This window comes from Syzygium oleosum, unplaced genomic scaffold (genome assembly GCF_021117445.2).
Source record: "Syzygium oleosum isolate NSW1041296 unplaced genomic scaffold, Sole_v2.1 Sole_v2.09, whole genome shotgun sequence".
Lineage (NCBI taxonomy): Eukaryota > Viridiplantae > Streptophyta > Magnoliopsida > Myrtales > Myrtaceae > Syzygium > Syzygium oleosum.
In genome coordinates, this window is record NW_026607493.1 from 4,989,315 (window position 1) to 5,005,268 (window position 15,954).

The 15,954-nt window shown below is 40.6% G+C and overlaps 2 protein-coding genes across 3 annotated transcripts; one reads left to right on the forward strand and one right to left on the reverse strand.

Annotated features, from left to right (window-relative positions):
- Positions 1-234: 234 nt before the first annotated feature.
- LOC115673700 (protein LIFEGUARD 4-like) lies at positions 235-2,759 on the reverse strand. The gene is made up of 4 exons (XM_030595950.2): positions 2,374-2,759; positions 2,130-2,243; positions 783-940; positions 235-682 (listed from the first exon to the last, which is right to left on the reverse strand). Exons 1-4 carry the CDS (start codon positions 2,618-2,620, stop codon positions 476-478), a joined length of 726 nt encoding a protein of 241 aa, XP_030451810.1. The 5' UTR covers positions 2,621-2,759; the 3' UTR covers positions 235-475.
- A 6,066-nt stretch (positions 2,760-8,825) lies between these two features.
- On the forward strand, positions 8,826-15,643 carry LOC115673506 (ETO1-like protein 1). 2 transcript variants are annotated; one of them, XM_030595700.2, is made up of 6 exons: positions 8,826-9,079; positions 9,274-9,917; positions 10,004-11,725; positions 13,105-13,396; positions 14,263-14,572; positions 15,222-15,643. In XM_030595700.2, the coding sequence occupies exons 2-6, from the start codon at positions 9,787-9,789 to the stop codon at positions 15,440-15,442; spliced, it is 2,676 nt and encodes an 891-aa protein (XP_030451560.2). In that variant the 5' UTR covers positions 8,826-9,079; positions 9,274-9,786; the 3' UTR covers positions 15,443-15,643. The 2 variants fall into 2 exon arrangements, with proteins under 2 accessions (XP_030451560.2, XP_056170705.1); XM_056314730.1 differs by having other exon boundaries at positions 9,627-9,917.
- Positions 15,644-15,954: the final 311 nt, after the last annotated feature.

Here is a 15,954-nt window from a genome sequence, read left to right on the forward strand (position 1 = left end):
CTTATGATACCCCCAAAAGCTATTAGCGTTAGGATACAGTTTCTTCACGAGATCGATTCCTTCCTTCCACACTCAATTTACATTAGAAAACAACGCAATCATGTATAAGCCGCAGTCTCCTTCGTCTCTAAACTGAAAATGATCCAATTTGCCCCATTCCCCCAAGACATCTCGGCATTCAAAAAACATTATCCCGTATATATACTTAAAACTCCATGGACAATGCCCTCAAACTTACAAAATGCTGCAATGCATACACATCCAATGTTTGTCATGGAAAAGTTGCTACAACGACCGACAACTGGTGTCGGACCAAAAGATGGGTGGGACATGGAATGTATAGCATCAAACGTTCTATACAATCAACATTGACTAACTGCCCTTTTTTTTTAAAATTTGGTATGTTCACTTGGTGGAGGGAGAGATCTAAAACAAGGGGTGCAGAGAGGACATACTCGGATCAGAACAACACTGTCTAGCTATCGGCAGCTCTGAAGACGGTCAACAAAGATAGGAATAGGTTAACAATGTCGAGGTACAGTGCAACTGCAGCCCAGATGTATTCATCATATGAGTAGCGTTTGATCAAATTGTCTGTGTCATATACGATGTACCCACAGAAAATGAGCGACGCTAAACACCCGTATATCATCACAGAGATCCGGCCCAAAGGAAAGAAGATCTGCAGCCACAACCAACACCACCACAAAGAAGAGTTAAAACTCCACATAAAAATGTTGTGCAGCAGATGGCTTAGCACGCATATTGTTCAGCTCATATACCTGTATCATTGCAAACACCATAAGCACAATGATGGCACCAAACAAGAAGGGTCCGAGGAAGTTGAAATCCTGACCCCTCCTAACAGCCCAGAATGTGTAGAGAGTAAGGCTGACAACTACCGCAGCAGTCAAAATAACGGCTTCCAGTATGACCTTCCCTGTTACCATTCAAAACAGTATAAATGATGAAATTTTAATAGCTTAATTAATGAGCACAGACATACAAGAAGGTGATACCTCCCCTACATAGAAATTGCAATGAAAAAGAGACTCCAAAAGGGAGGAAAAGAAAAAAGAACGTAGTAAGACACCATCACCATAATTTTTCAGGAAAATGCCAGAGAGTTTCCCTCGGGGCACTAGTTAATCCTTAACGAATAAAACAAGAAGGCAGCCCAATGCACGAATCTCCCGCCGCACGGGGTCTGGGGAAGGGCCGGACCACTTTGGGTCCCGCCATGCACTAGTTAAGTCTCATTACGTATGCTTTTAAAATATAAAATTATCTATTTTGCAAGTTAACCGTTTTAAATTGCGTACTTCAAATTTCAAAGTATCTCGAAAATTGCCCTGGAGGCACTTGCCTACAAAACCCCTTACTCATATCAAGGAGTCTACTATCTAATCATAGACGTACTTATTCAGGTGATGGTGCACAAATGCAAAGCCTACCTCTTAAATCTTAAGTTATGATCAAACAAGCACACAATTGTACATGTGGTCGAGCACAAAGCAAAAGGCTATCAGTGCAGCACCACAACTTAATAATAGCTAGTTATCGAGAACTGATCGCTAGCCATTAACCAGTTTGCTTAGGCAGCGTGGCCCCGTCTTTTGCTATACAATGTCGGAATAATTACTTCATGCGGCTACCACAGTTCACAACAGCCAAATCATCCCTAACACACTTACTCTAAGCTTCATAAACACAAGCAAGAATCCATCGTCACACCCCCTTAATTGTTTTATGTATTCAATAGGCATGGACACGGACAGGTTGTGAATTTCCTCATCTTGATGAACCAATATATCAGAGAGAATAGTGTTTTCCTGATTACAGAAAACATTTCCATTCTTCCATAGAAATTCGCCATGCAGACTACTTGACCGTTCCATCTGCAATTCAAATTCTCCCTCTTGCGATTCAACTTAATTACGAGCTTCTTGAAATCAGTATATTATAAATATTCCCAAACATAGCAAAAACATAAGCCCTATCTGCGCGATTGCATCAAAGATGCCATCTTCATAAACGCTCGTTGACTTTGTTTTGCCCCTTCTCCAGTAAGTAATCGAATGTCACGAGACATGAGATCCGAAATCCAAACAAGAGAGAACAAAGCTCACCACTCGTGAACGCGCACGTCAATCCAATCGCGAACGCCAAGGTAATGGTGAAAATCCCGAGCAGGAGATAGTTCACCGGATGCCGCTGGTGATAATAGTACAGCGGACAAAGAACTGCAACAGAAAAAGGGGAAAAAAGAAAGAAAGAAGAAGAATCAAAACCGTCGCTCAACCGATCAAAGCCCGCACCAATCGACGCGCCGGGAAAAAATCTTACAAAACGAGAGGAATCCCGAAAACGCACCGATGAAAGGCGTGATGATGAGGACGATGTACAGCGCCAGGCCGGCGCCGGTGCTGACGAAGAAGTTGGCGATGGGGCGGACGGAGACGACGACGGCGCCGACGGCGATGGTGGCGAGCAGCTGGAGGGCGACGATGGAGTAGATCTTCCGGATGAAGGCCCACCGGAGCTCGGGGGTCTCGAGCATCATCGGGTACAGGGGCCTCGCCCCCGATTCCACGTCCTTCCGGTGCGGTTGCGCCCACATGATCGGGGGCGCCTGCCTGCCGTCGGGGAGGATCCCCCCCTCTCGCGGCGGAGGAACGGAGGATTTTCTCGGCGGAGGGAAAGCGCGAGAAAGCGAGAGAGAAAATGAGGGGCAGTTTTCGCGTGAATCGTGTCAGCGAGAGAAAGGGGGGAAGAAGTAGGAGAAGAAGAAGGCGTGAAGAGGGTTAACTTTAATTAGGGAAGAAGGAAAGTTCGGGATTCTTCGCGTGGGGGGGTTTCGTGCTTTTGAGCGGTGGGGATCCGGAGGGGACACGTGGCGCGTCCTCGGGACGGTACGCGGGAGATCACGGTCGTCGCGCGAAAAAACGGATTTGCTGAAAATACTTTGAATTTTTAGTTTATTGACTGATAATTTGCCGAATGACTCCTTGTTGCTTGAAGAAATATTCCGCCATAGCGGTTAATATATATCCTATCATTTCGTGAAAAATATTAGCAATTTAGCATGAATTTGATCAATCGTGGAGTGCACTATTGATAATTTGAATGTTAAGAGATTAGCGTGCTATTTAATACGGCATAATGAATTAATGATTGTGATTTATTGCGGCGGCGATGAAAATAATCCCTCCACGCCACGGGGTTGGCTGTGGGTGACTTGGCCATTAAGGAGGTTTTCTCTTTTATTTTTCTGAAAATAAAAATAGGTTGGACTTTGGAATTATTATATTATCGGAATATTCGTAAATCAAACGTGCTCCGGAATGTGGATATTCGTGTGGTGAAAAAGCCCCCCGCGGGTCCCAGCTTTTTTGGAATTTTGCACATAAATGCGAATTTCCATCCAATTTCGCCACCGTTGAAGACATGATCATCGGACAAGACAGCGTGTCAGTGAAGAAATATCAAAACCCATGCCGTCATAATGTCGCCACAACACGAAGCCTAGAATGATAGGATCCATACGTTCGAAATGCTTGATTAGGGTCTTTGCTTTCGGTCGAGAAATGGGCCTAGGCCCAAATTAAATTAAGGCGATTGAAGTTGGGAATGGCAAATCCCGGTTTCATATTCCTTCTGGGCACAAGCTAACGAGTGGGCCTCGAGCCTAGAAGAACGGCCCAATTAAGCTTATTGGTCTATGGCGTGAGCTTTGCCATGATATAATTATGATCCGAGCAAATTTTTTAGACAGTGGAAAACTGTCTCTTCGACGTTTATTAGGACGTAAATGTGAATTGTGGAATGACATCTAAACGGGATAATTACCAAAAAAGTCACAAATCTATTGTACGGATGTTGATCCAATCCTAAATGTTTCAATTTAGTCAATTTAGTCTTAAACATTTTCACATTTATCAATGTAGTCCTTCCAACTAATTTGGGCCAGAAATCACTAACGTAAACGTGGACTGTCCTACATGGCATAGCTGATAGGACGGTCAGCTCTAGCGTGGATAATTATTTGTAAATTTTTCCATTTTCTTTGGAATTTAAAAAAAAATGTAAAAATTATCCACGTCAACGTTGACTGTACCACGTAGGACTGTTGGCATCAACGTCGACGATTTCCTGTCAAAATTGACCGAAAAGGGCTATATTGATAAATCGTCAAAATGTTTAGAACTAAATTGGCCAAATTGAAAAGTTTAAAATTGAATCGGCATCCATATAATAGGTTTATGATTTTTTTGATAATTTTCCCCTATTTAAACTATTGTAACTTTTCCGACCAAAAAAAAACTTATTGTAACTTGAGGATTTTTTGTGATTTATGACACGAGCATAGAGGTTCAACTATTTGGAGGTTCATGAAACATCCGACAAGGCCCATGAGCCGGTCAAATTTAGGCATTCGAGACTGCACGTGACTTGGACTCAAAGCAGTTTGCACGCAATTAATGAGATTTAAACAGGCGACCTCTGATTCCCAAGCTGGAAATTCCCTAACGCCCCAACCAACTACACCAATTCTAGAGGATGAAATTCTGGTTCGAGCTAAACATAACGAAATCATAACTTTAAAAATCATGCAAGCTTTCTATATTTTTAGACAAAAAGACTACATTAAACACCCAAATAGATGAATTTTCTCATTTCCAAAGTCAATTGTTCTCGTCTTGTTATGTGTCGGTGCAACCGGTACATTGAGAATAGAAATACCTTTGTAAATGAATATGGTTAACAAGTGTCCCAGGACGACGTGCTAACGAGATCTTAGGTAATTTTATAAGACATACAGCTCAATACTTGTGCAGGTTGAAGGTTGAACCCATCGAAGTCACCAGAACTTGCCAAGCACCCACCCCAGTCAATGTCATGCTCATTTAAGAGGAAAATCACGTCCTCTTTTACACTGAGCCCAGCCCAGCCCAGCCCACCATGGTAAAGTTTGAGATAGGAGGAAGCAAGGATTATGACTCAATCGGCCCATGTTGGTCTCATACATATCTACACTCCTTACCCCCAAAAGAGAACAATTCATATTGAATTACGTGTACACAACTCCAACAAGGCGTTAGTTTCGATGACAAGAAAGTTTGCTCATCTCTTTGTGATCTTGGGTACAAGCTTCATTAGAAGCACAAGATCCAAACACGCCGGATCGATGCAGGAGAGTTATGCCATCAAATTATTGCCCGGGAAGATCAATTAGTCGAGACGTGCAAAAGCCGATCCGAACGCCACCGCCTGACCACTGCTACACCAGAAAAGGTCAGGGTTCGTATTTGGGAAGATGCAAAACTTGGAATGGGTATAAACGGTCAAAGTTGTCTCTCCGAGGCCGGGCAGGGGAAAGGAACGTGACCTTTTGGGACCGCGCGCACCCAAATTCCCATGCATTTTGTCACTTACATTCAAACCGGGTGCAACCAAAGCTTCCATTCTTTATCTGAACCAAAGAAAAAAAAGCTTCCGTTCTTTTAATTTTGAGATAATGACACAAACAGTCCCTGAACTTTGGCTCAATGTGCAATTTGATCCTTGAACTTTTAATTTATTCAATGTAGTCCCTGAACTTTAACATAATGTTCAATGTGGTACCTGAACTTTCAACTTGTTCAACTTGATCCCTGAACTTTTAATAAATGTTCAATTTAGTCCCTGAACTATATGAAAATATACAATATAGTCCCTAAACTTGAATTAATGAAAGGACTACATTGAACATTTTTATAAAGTTCAGGGACTATATTGAACACGTACCAAAAGTTCAAGGACCACATTGAACAAATTGAAAGTTCACGGACCATATTGAACATTGGGTTAAAGTTCAGGGACTACATTGAACAAATTAAAAGTTTAGGAACCAAATTGTACATTGAGTCAAAATTCAGGGACTGTTTGTGTCATTTTCCCTTTAATTTTCCTTTTTTTATTATTTCTTATTCTGTTTTTTTTTTAATAATATCTTGAAATTGAGTCGCCATTGCCAATAAAGTAACAGGAAAGCAAATGTGTTGTCCAATTCACTGTTTCAGTTCTGCTGGGGACAATCCGTAGTGGAATGGAGCCAAAAACGCAGACCTTTGGTGTCCCCCACCCTCAATTAAGCGGTGACAATGATGTATTGGCTATTGCAACTACATATTATATAAATATATATATTTCAGAAAAATATATTTTTGAAAGACTATAGACATTTATCCTCTAGAGTAATATAAATTGAGAATGTCATGAATATTACTTGCAAATGTGATGGATAGTGCAGATTTAACTTTAGTTTTATTCTTTTCTTTTTCTTTTGGGCCACATCCACATTTAGGGAGTGACCCATAAACTTTTAATTTGTACATTGTGATCCTTGAACTTAGTTCAATGTGCAATGTGATCCGTGATTTCTGAACTTTTGACATATGTTCAATTTAGTCTTTAAACTATATGAAAATGTTTAATGTTGTCTCTGAACTTATATTAATAGAATGACAATATTGAATATTTTCATATAGTTCAAGGACTACGTTGAACATGTATCAAAATTTCAAGGACCACATTGAACAAGTTAAAATTTTATGGACCACATTGTATATTGAACTGAAATTTAAGGACCAAATTGAACAAATTAAAAATTCATAGCCATTTATGTCATTATCCCTTCATTTTTTTCCTACCCTTTACTTCCTCTTTAAAAATTTAAAAAAGGAATCATATGTGGGTCCATATATTAATATTAGTGTAATTCGAAAGGTTTCGGATATTTCATATCAAAACAAATATGTCAATTTGTGACGGACGCAAATAATGAAGGTAATTAAGAGTCGGAAATATAATAATGGTGGGATGGTGAGAGCTAACGACCAGTGAAGAGGGCGAGGGTTCGGGTTTGTGGCAACGTTTTTGAAACTTAAGATTTGAAAATATAGGGGTAAGGTTCGCAAGAAATGATCATTTCTTTTAATAGGAGCGAGAATTGGTAATATACTCACTTCAGTTTAAGTGCAAATATATCTTATAAACAAAGAAGGAAAATCACCCATTACAACCTACTCAGAAGAAGTAATTTCACGAGATGTTTTATAATGCGTTAAGTTACAAACGGACTGAAATTATACAGTACGGGATACAATGTACATCCAACATTGTTCTGCTTGAATATATGCAAAAAAAAAAAAAACAAAACGACATTATTATAATGGAATCTGAAAATAATGTTATAGTGGGTTTACATCAATTACATTATAACTGAAAAAGCTTATATATGAAAAATAGACCACTTGAATAAAGATACTCAAAAAAATATTGTATTTAATGATCAAATATTGTTATATACAAGTGACAATTGGCTCTTTTAGATCGTTCATTGACTAATGAAATAAGCTCAAACTGGAAGTATTTTCACTAATTACATGTCCGTTTTGTTCTTGTGCAAATCATTTTAATGCCAAAAGAAAGAGAATTTTATTTTCATGTTCGTTAAACACGTGAGAAATGAAAGTTTGGCAAATCACATGCAATGCCAAGTAAGCTTTTCTGGCAGGCAAGTGGCCAGTATAACTAGTCCACTGTAATAGGGCCACAGATAGTGTGGCTAACTAGGTAGGAAGACCCACAGGAATAAAGCCCTCCCCGAGAATCGGTTGACTCGCCCTCTGCATGCCCTTGAAGATTTGCTCTGTTACGAGACCCCGCCAGTGGGTTCTTTTTCTACAAGATATTAATGAAGAGTTGATATTTCAGACCAAAAAAACAAAAAAAAGATGATGGCCGGTGTAACTTAAATTATGTGATTTAGGGAACTTAAATGAGCGATCGAAAAAGTTGTGACATTAAATTAAGCGCCACACATCGCGAATGTAGAATGATCTTATATTTGGATCACTCGCTTGTGTTTTGGCTCGTGTCCTTGGTTAATCCACTAATCTAGATAGTATTTCATGAGCACGAGATTTGCCCGATTGATGTGGGCTCTCCAATATAAAATTGCTTAAAAACTAATACTCTACACTTCAATGCGAAGAAAAGGCGTACACGCATAGTGCGTTCTTTCTACACCTTCCCTTTTACTCCCCAAGTCCATATACAATATAATCTGCGATTTAACGCCACCCTCAATTTCGCCATCCATCATCGATCACATTAAATAAATTTGCATCACATGTCATAGTTAGTAAAGTACATAGTTAGGAATGGAACATGGTCGCCACTTTGCCTAATAGGAAAATTAGGTTTTCTTTCTAATTTTTTTTCTTTTTTTCTTGTGTGTGTGGGTGACCTGTGAAGAATTATTATTATTATTTCCCTTTGGTGCTGGTCGTGTGGGTGAAGAACTGAGTCCATCAATTTAGCTGGGAGCCAATGGAGCCCAGCTGGGCATGACCAGCAACCATCATTTTGAATCATTTTCGTTACCCGGTAACTAATCATCTCGAGCTCCAGAAATTAAGGGCGGGTTCCCTTGGATTTGGCTCGGCTTAAAGACCCTAATTACTCATTAACCAATTCATCAAAGAAATTAAAAGAAATTGTCCAAAAAAAAAAAGAAAAATCAACCTCAAAGTACTAAAATAAAGCGAAAAAGACAGAACTACCTTAGCCACGCAACGTCGTTTGAACAATTTGGTCGTGTCTGAAAACATCGCACCCCCCACCCGCAAAAACGACGCCGCATTGCGTCCGTCGTGCGACTCATGTCGGCTTCTTCTTCGCCTTCTCCTCCTCCTCCTTCTTCGCCTCCGGATCTGAAATCGATCCCTTCACTAATTTAATGGTCTTTCACTTCAGTTCCTGTCGCCTCTCTCTCTCTCTCTCTATCTCCACTCCGACCCAAAAAAAAACAAGAAGGAAAAATAGAATTTGAAAAAAATAAGAAAGAAACAAAGGAAAGGCGACAACTTTCGCATTTTCCGAACAAAAAGCGGAAAGTGTATGCATATGCGCCTGGGGGGGGAGAAACGTTCGATTCTCTCTTCTCAGATTCCGCAACAATCCGATCTCTCGTGGGTCGTCTTCCGCCCACTCCGTCGTGCGCTCCGATTCGTGGTCAGCCCGGGGAAGAAGGGTAGGTTTCTCTTTGCTTTGTTTGCCTTTTCTTGAAAGGAAAGATTGGTTTTTTTTTTTTTTTGTTTTACTGTGCTTGTTTGATTTCGTTCTCCCGGTTGCTGTTGGCGTCGTTGTCGAAGATAGATTGAGTTTGATTCGGGGGAAAATGATGTTTTTTTGTTGTTGGGTGTTTTTCTTTTTTTCGTTTTTTAGGGGTGGAGATCTTTGGATAACTGCGAGTGGTGGTTGCCGTTTTCCTGTTTTTTGGGGGGTGGTACAGTGTGAGTTAGGTTGAGCTCTACTGTTCATCTTTTTGTCTGCTCTAAGTGACCATCGATCGTTGTTTAAGACTCAAGCAAAGCGCTGCTTGGATGTCATTCTTTGTTTCTTTTCCTTCCTTTCTTTTTTCGAGCTCGCAGATTTGTCCGCGTCGAATTTGCGAGAATCGCGGCTTCTTTCGGAAGCCCGGATGCTGAATTGTCGATTTCTGGTTCGAATTCTGGGTTGAGCTCCTTGAGCATATGAAGCTAGCGATTGTGATGTTTTCTTGGTGTTTGGCGGCTTAGGTTTGTGATTTCTGCTCGGCCTAGCGGTTCGTGATCGGAAGGGGCGAGCTTTTTTAGTTGCCGGGTTTCGATTTGGATCTTCTTTGAGCGCGGGATTGTTGGATGAGAAGCGCATCTGGTTATTGTGGAGATCTGGGAGTGGTTCCATCTCTTATGCCCAATGAGGACTTTCTTCCCCTCCGAGTCCTGTAAAGAGACCCAGCTCAATGCGCTCAATCCGCAGTCTTGGCTTCAAGTCGAAAGAGGGAAGCTCTCGAAATCTTCGCTGCAGTACTCTTTTTCTTCGTCTATGTAAGTCCTCTGATTTTCAGTTTTGAATTTTTTACTTCCCCTAGTGCTTAAAAGTCGATGTCTTATGGTTGGGGTAATTGCTGTAGAGAATCTCTCATCAAGGTCCCCGAGACGTCGATACTGCCTTTGTTTAAACCAGTTGATTACGTAGAATTTTTGTCACAAATTCATGAAGAACTCGAGACTTGTGCTCCCGAGGACAGGCCGAATCTCTATTTGTTAAAGTTCCAGGTCTTTAGAGGTCTGGGAGAAATCAAATTGATGAGGAGAAGCCTCCGTGCTGCATGGAAGAAGGCTACCAGTGTGCACGAGAGAATCGTTTTCGGTGCATGGTTGAAGTATGAAAAACAAGGTGAGGAGCTTATTGCTGACTTGCTCGCAACTTGTGGCAAGTGCCTAGAAGAGTTTGGCCATATAGATGTTGCCTCGATGCTTTCAGAGGATACAAATGTGAGTTCTAGTCAATATGTTTTGACTAGTGACATTAAACTTTCGAGGAGTGTTACTTTTAGAATTGGAGACGAGAACATAGTCTGCGATAGGCGGAAAATGGCTCGCCTTTCGGCTCCTTTTCAAGCAATGCTTAATGGGTGCTTCACAGAATCAGTAAGAGAGGACATAGATTTGTCTGAGAACAATATCTCCGCTTCAGGCTTGAGAGCCATCAATGAGTTTAGCATGACGGGAAATTTGAATGAAGTTTCTCCAAATCTTTTACTGGAAATACTCGTCTTCGCAAATCGCTTCTGTTGTGAAAGACTAAAAGACGCATGTGATAGGAAACTTGCAGCTTTTGTTTCCTCTAGAGATGATGCGGTAGAACTCATGGAATATGCTCTTGAAGAGAACTCCTGTGTCCTTGCAGCTTCGTGCTTGCAAGTATTTTTGAATGAACTTCCTGATTGTTTAAACGATGACAGGGTTGTGCAAATATTCAGCCTTGCTAACAGACAACAAAGGTTGATTATGGCTGGGCCAGCTTCTTTTTCACTGTACTGTTTACTGAGTGAAGTCTCTATGAATCTTGACCCTCAGTCAGATAAAGCTGCTTGTTTCCTGGAGCGGTTGCTAGAGTCTGCTGAAACTGAGAGGCAGAGACTGCTGGCTTTCCATCAGTTGGGATGTGTCAGGCTTTGGAGGAAAGAGTATGATGAAGCTGAGCGTCTTTTTGAGGCAGCTGTTAACGCAGGTCATATATACTCAGTTGCAGGCTTGGCTAGATTAGCTTCCTTAAAGGGTCGAAAATCAGGGGCCTATGACAAGCTCAGCTCCATTATTTCCTCTGGAAGCTGTAAGCCACTGGGATGGATGCACCAGGAGAGGTCATTATACTGTGAAGGAGAAAACAGATGGGAAGACCTCAAGAAAGCAACTGAGTTGGACCCAACTCTACCTTATCCTTACATGTATCGAGCCGCTTCCTTAATGAGGAGACAAGATGTCCAAGGTGCGCTTGCGGAGATCAATCGGATTCTTGGCTTCAAACTTGCATTAGAGTGCTTGGAACTCCGTTTTTGCTTTTACTTGGTCCTTGAGGATTACCAATCAGCAATTTGTGATGTTCAGGCAATTCTCACGCTCTCTCCAGAATATAGGATGTTTGAGGGACGGGTTGCGGCATCCCAACTCCGCACACTTGTGAGAGAGCACGTTGAGAGTTGGACAACAGCTGATTGTTGGATGCAATTGTATGAGCGGTGGTCTTCAGTTGATGATATTGGTTCACTCTCTGTTATTTACCAGATGCTCGTTGAATCTGATGCGCCAAAAGGTGTTCTGTACTTTAGACAGTCGCTGCTCCTCCTCAGGTAGGCTGCTGCATCATATCTATCGAGCACTTTATCATACCTATATAAAGCTTTTTTGTGAGCATAAGTGGTACGGTTGATTACTTATGCATTTCAGTGTGAAAATTGCAAATGCATAGATTTACTAAGATGTAAATTTCTGGAACATCCAATTATTTCTGAGTTCATTATCTTATTCTTGAAATGCGGATATTAATTTTCCTGTGTATGCTTCCCTAAAAATAGACTTTGGATTGGAAACCTCTTTGAGGTGGAGTCCACAAAAGCGGTTTCTATTGTTTTCACCTTAAAGCATTTGGCTGAAGTATTCAGAGAAAAATTGTTTTAAAAGACATTGAGATTATTAGTTCCTTCCAATCCTACCATGTATCTCTCTATGCAAGTCTTTCTTCGGCAGATTGTTATATGGCTCGTGTATTGCTCGTCCAGGAGGTGATTACTATTGGACCAAAAATACTCGTGTCACCATTATTAGATCATCTAGAAAATTACACAACTTTTAATATGGTTTGAATTTCGTCGCAGAATTGTAGAGCACCGTCCTTACAGTGGGATCATTAGAAGAAATGGTTAATAGCAGTTGGACGATGCTTCATTAGGAATTCCTTTTGTAGGGTCATCAGAACAAATTCGCGCATGGGGTAGCTTATTATTGTTAGTTTTTCCTTATCTGTTCTCTCTTTTTTTTCCCTTTTTCTTGTTTTTTGGGGGCGGGGAGAGCTTCTACTGAAGACATTCAAATTATTTTAGATGTTCCTAATGTGGATGTCTGTCTTAGCTTTGGCGATTGCAGGATTATTTTCTGAAGTTTTGCTCTTTCATGGATTCTGTAGTTTTTTCATCTCTTCTAAAGACGTAACTGGATTATTAGCCCTTTGAATGCCCGTACACTCTTACTTAAAGACAAAGAACTAAATTACTCAAGTATAGTTAGGTGGCTTTTACATAAGCCAGCCTGAGCGAGGATGTGTGTATATATATATGCGAGAGAGAGAGAGAGAGCTCGTGCAAATATTGAAATGGAATTTAGACATCTTACTGTTCTTTGAGAGTACCTTTGTTTCTTGATGCTTCTGAGAAGACTTTTCTAAAGATTATCTATAGAGCAGTTGCTTGGACATGTTTGTTCATTTCTCTTGAATCTTGCTTTGGAACAACCTACAAGGTTTGTGCATTTGTTCCTCTGGTGTTATCTTCCCACCTCGTAGTTCATTCCCTTTTTTTGTTTATCACAGATTGCCTCTTCGGAATCGAGGTCTTCTCGCCCTTGCTTCTAAGCTATTCCTGTTAGCATTATACTGTGCTATATCTATATCTACACACATTGAGGTGGAGCTTTGGATGACATTTGACTGTAAATTCGTTGCACTTTTGATCAGGTTGAATTGCCCTGAGGCAGCTATGAGAAGCTTACATTTAGCCCGGCAGCATGCCTCCAGTGAACATGAGCGCCTGGTTTATGAAGGCTGGATCTTATATGACACCGGGCACTGTGAGGAAGGGCTTCGAAAGGCTGAGGAGTCTATTAAAATCACAAGATCCTTTGAGGCCTTCTTCCTGAAAGCTTATGCACTGGCAGATTCTAGCCAGGATACATCTTGTTCGTCCACTGTTGTTTCACTTCTTGAAAATGCATTGAAGTGCCCCTCAGATAGGCTTCGCAAAGGTCAGGTATGCTTGCTGGTTCCAATGTACCTATATATGTAGAGGTTTCCTTTTCTTTGTAGTTCTGGTCATTCGATGGATATCTTCTCCTTTCTAACATCATTCCAGTGTGTTCTTTCCCTCTTGGTCATGAAGTTGCTTATTATAATCACATCAGTTCTTTTGGCGAATTTATGAATTATATTCGACAACTTCAGTGTATAAAGCAATTTATTTTTCCACTAAAGATTCTGAGCATCTTGATTTATTTTGCTAAATGTATTGAACAAAAACTCTGCATCCTTGGAAGAAGTGGCTGATGTCAATTGATAATCTGACTAGATGTTATCTATTTGCTTTTTGTACCACTGGAGATGTAGCCTGTAGGCTTTCCCTGGAAGTTATGACTTTCCAATATCACTTAAACGCTGGAACTAAATGATAACAATTTACTACGCTCACAACTGTCGCAGATTATTTTCAAGAGCGTTTTATCCTGTCTTGTTAGCTTCCTGCATGTTTTGGTCATAGCGACGATGTTTCTTAAAAGTGTAAAAATAAAATCTGGCATAATGTAGATGTCGTTATCTCATTTGCTAAGATCACATATCCAATCTGGTGGATGTTGCAATAGCTGTTAGATCTCAATATCAAATGCTCAGACTGTTGTTATCTTATTTGTGACAGTTGCTACCTGCTATATTTGCAAGAAAGTTCTTGTTACTGTGCATTTGAGAATAGAACAGAGTCTTTATCTTAATCTCCTGTTACAAGCATTCATATTCTGCAAACTTATGGGCTACATTTTCACTTTAACTTTGCTGAAAGAGACACAAGCTTTTAGTCTATGATCTTCACTAATCTGTGTGGTATGAACTTAATCACATTGCCAGGCGCTGAACAATCTTGGAAGTATCTACGTCGACTGTGGGAAGCTAGAATTGGCAGCTGATTGCTATATTAACGCTCTCAAAATCAGGCACACAAGAGCTCATCAAGGGCTTGCTCGAGTACATTTTCTAAAAAATGACAAAGCTGCAGCATACAATGAGATGTCGCAACTGATAGAGAAGGCGAGGAATAATGCATCTGCGTATGAGAAGAGGTCCGAATATTCTGATCGTGAACTTGCAATGGCCGACCTCGAGATGGTTACCAGATTAGACCCACTTCGTGTCTATCCATACAGATACCGGGCTGCAGGTTATTAATCTACCTCAACTTTGTGTCATACCTTATAAGTGTTTCGCACTAGTTCTTTTGTTAGTATGTCCTTATTCTTGAACAGACACTTTAAGCATGCATGCATGTAAATGCCATAGTCATTGGGAATATACCATGCTACTTTTTTTTCCCAATGTAGAAATTTCTTTACATTATGCAATGGCGTTTTACCGCATTTTGATAGCAAATAATTACGATTAGAGGTTTTTGACAGCGATGCTGGTCTTTATGGATTTATAGTATCTATTACTTTGGTGCTTTTGTAACACTATCCAGTAAGTCGTTCTTGGTTCCCAGAGATTTTTTCCTTTGGAACTAACACAATGAGGCCTCCACCCTACCTCTCCCTCCAGTTTTCTATACCGTGCTTAATTTTGAGATCCCTGAAATTCCGATCGCTAGTTTTTGCTGTTTTCAGCTGGTTGGCGATCTCCTTAACAATGTCTTTTCATTTGTTTGATGCATTACTTTTCTCAGATAAATAGTTGTTCAGTATAACATGTAATAGTACTTGTTCATGCACTTGAATTGTTGTCTGAACATCAAAATATTATTCCTTAATCTTGTGAGATTAATTAACACTTCAAATGAAAATTGAGTTCATTCTCTCTCTCTTTAAAATTGACAGTACTAATGGACAGTCAAAAGGAAGATGAAGCTATTGCTGAAGTTTCGAGGGCAATTGCATTCAAGGCTGACCTTCACCTCCTACACCTGCGGGCAGCGTTCCACGAGCACGTCGGCAATGTCATGGGTGCCCTCCGAGACTGTCGAGCGGCTCTCTGTGTCGATCCATATCATCAAGAGATGCTGGAGCTTCGCAGCCGAGTAAACAGCCATGAGCCATAAGTCTGGCCAGGGAAGCAGAGAGTGCATCTAATATTTCATACCCGTCGTGTACAGTAAGTGCGCTTGAGTCATCCTGTAGGATCACATTGTATCCTTTTTGCCATTATTAATGGATTTTGGTAAGTTATATATGTTCTCTTCATTTTGTTCCATTTGTATGTGAGGAAAATGTCAAATGAAGCGCAGAAAGTTACATTCCTTCGTCTATTTAGTCGGTTAATGCACTGCTAATTCTTTCTCATGCATATGTCAAATCAAAGTGGATGGATCGTGCTTAAACAGCTTAAATCTATTAAGGTTTAGGATTGAATTGACACAATTGCAATAGGTTTTAGGACTTTTTTGGTAATTCTCCCGTTCGCGTAAGGGAAATAAGGGAAGAACGGAGTTGCAGTTCTGTTACGTGTTACGTCGTGATGAAATATCTATCCACGTGAAAGGCTAATTATTACGCTAATGTGAAGTTATGCTGGTCACGGGATAGGACTAACGGTGAAGGTCTTTAAGACATT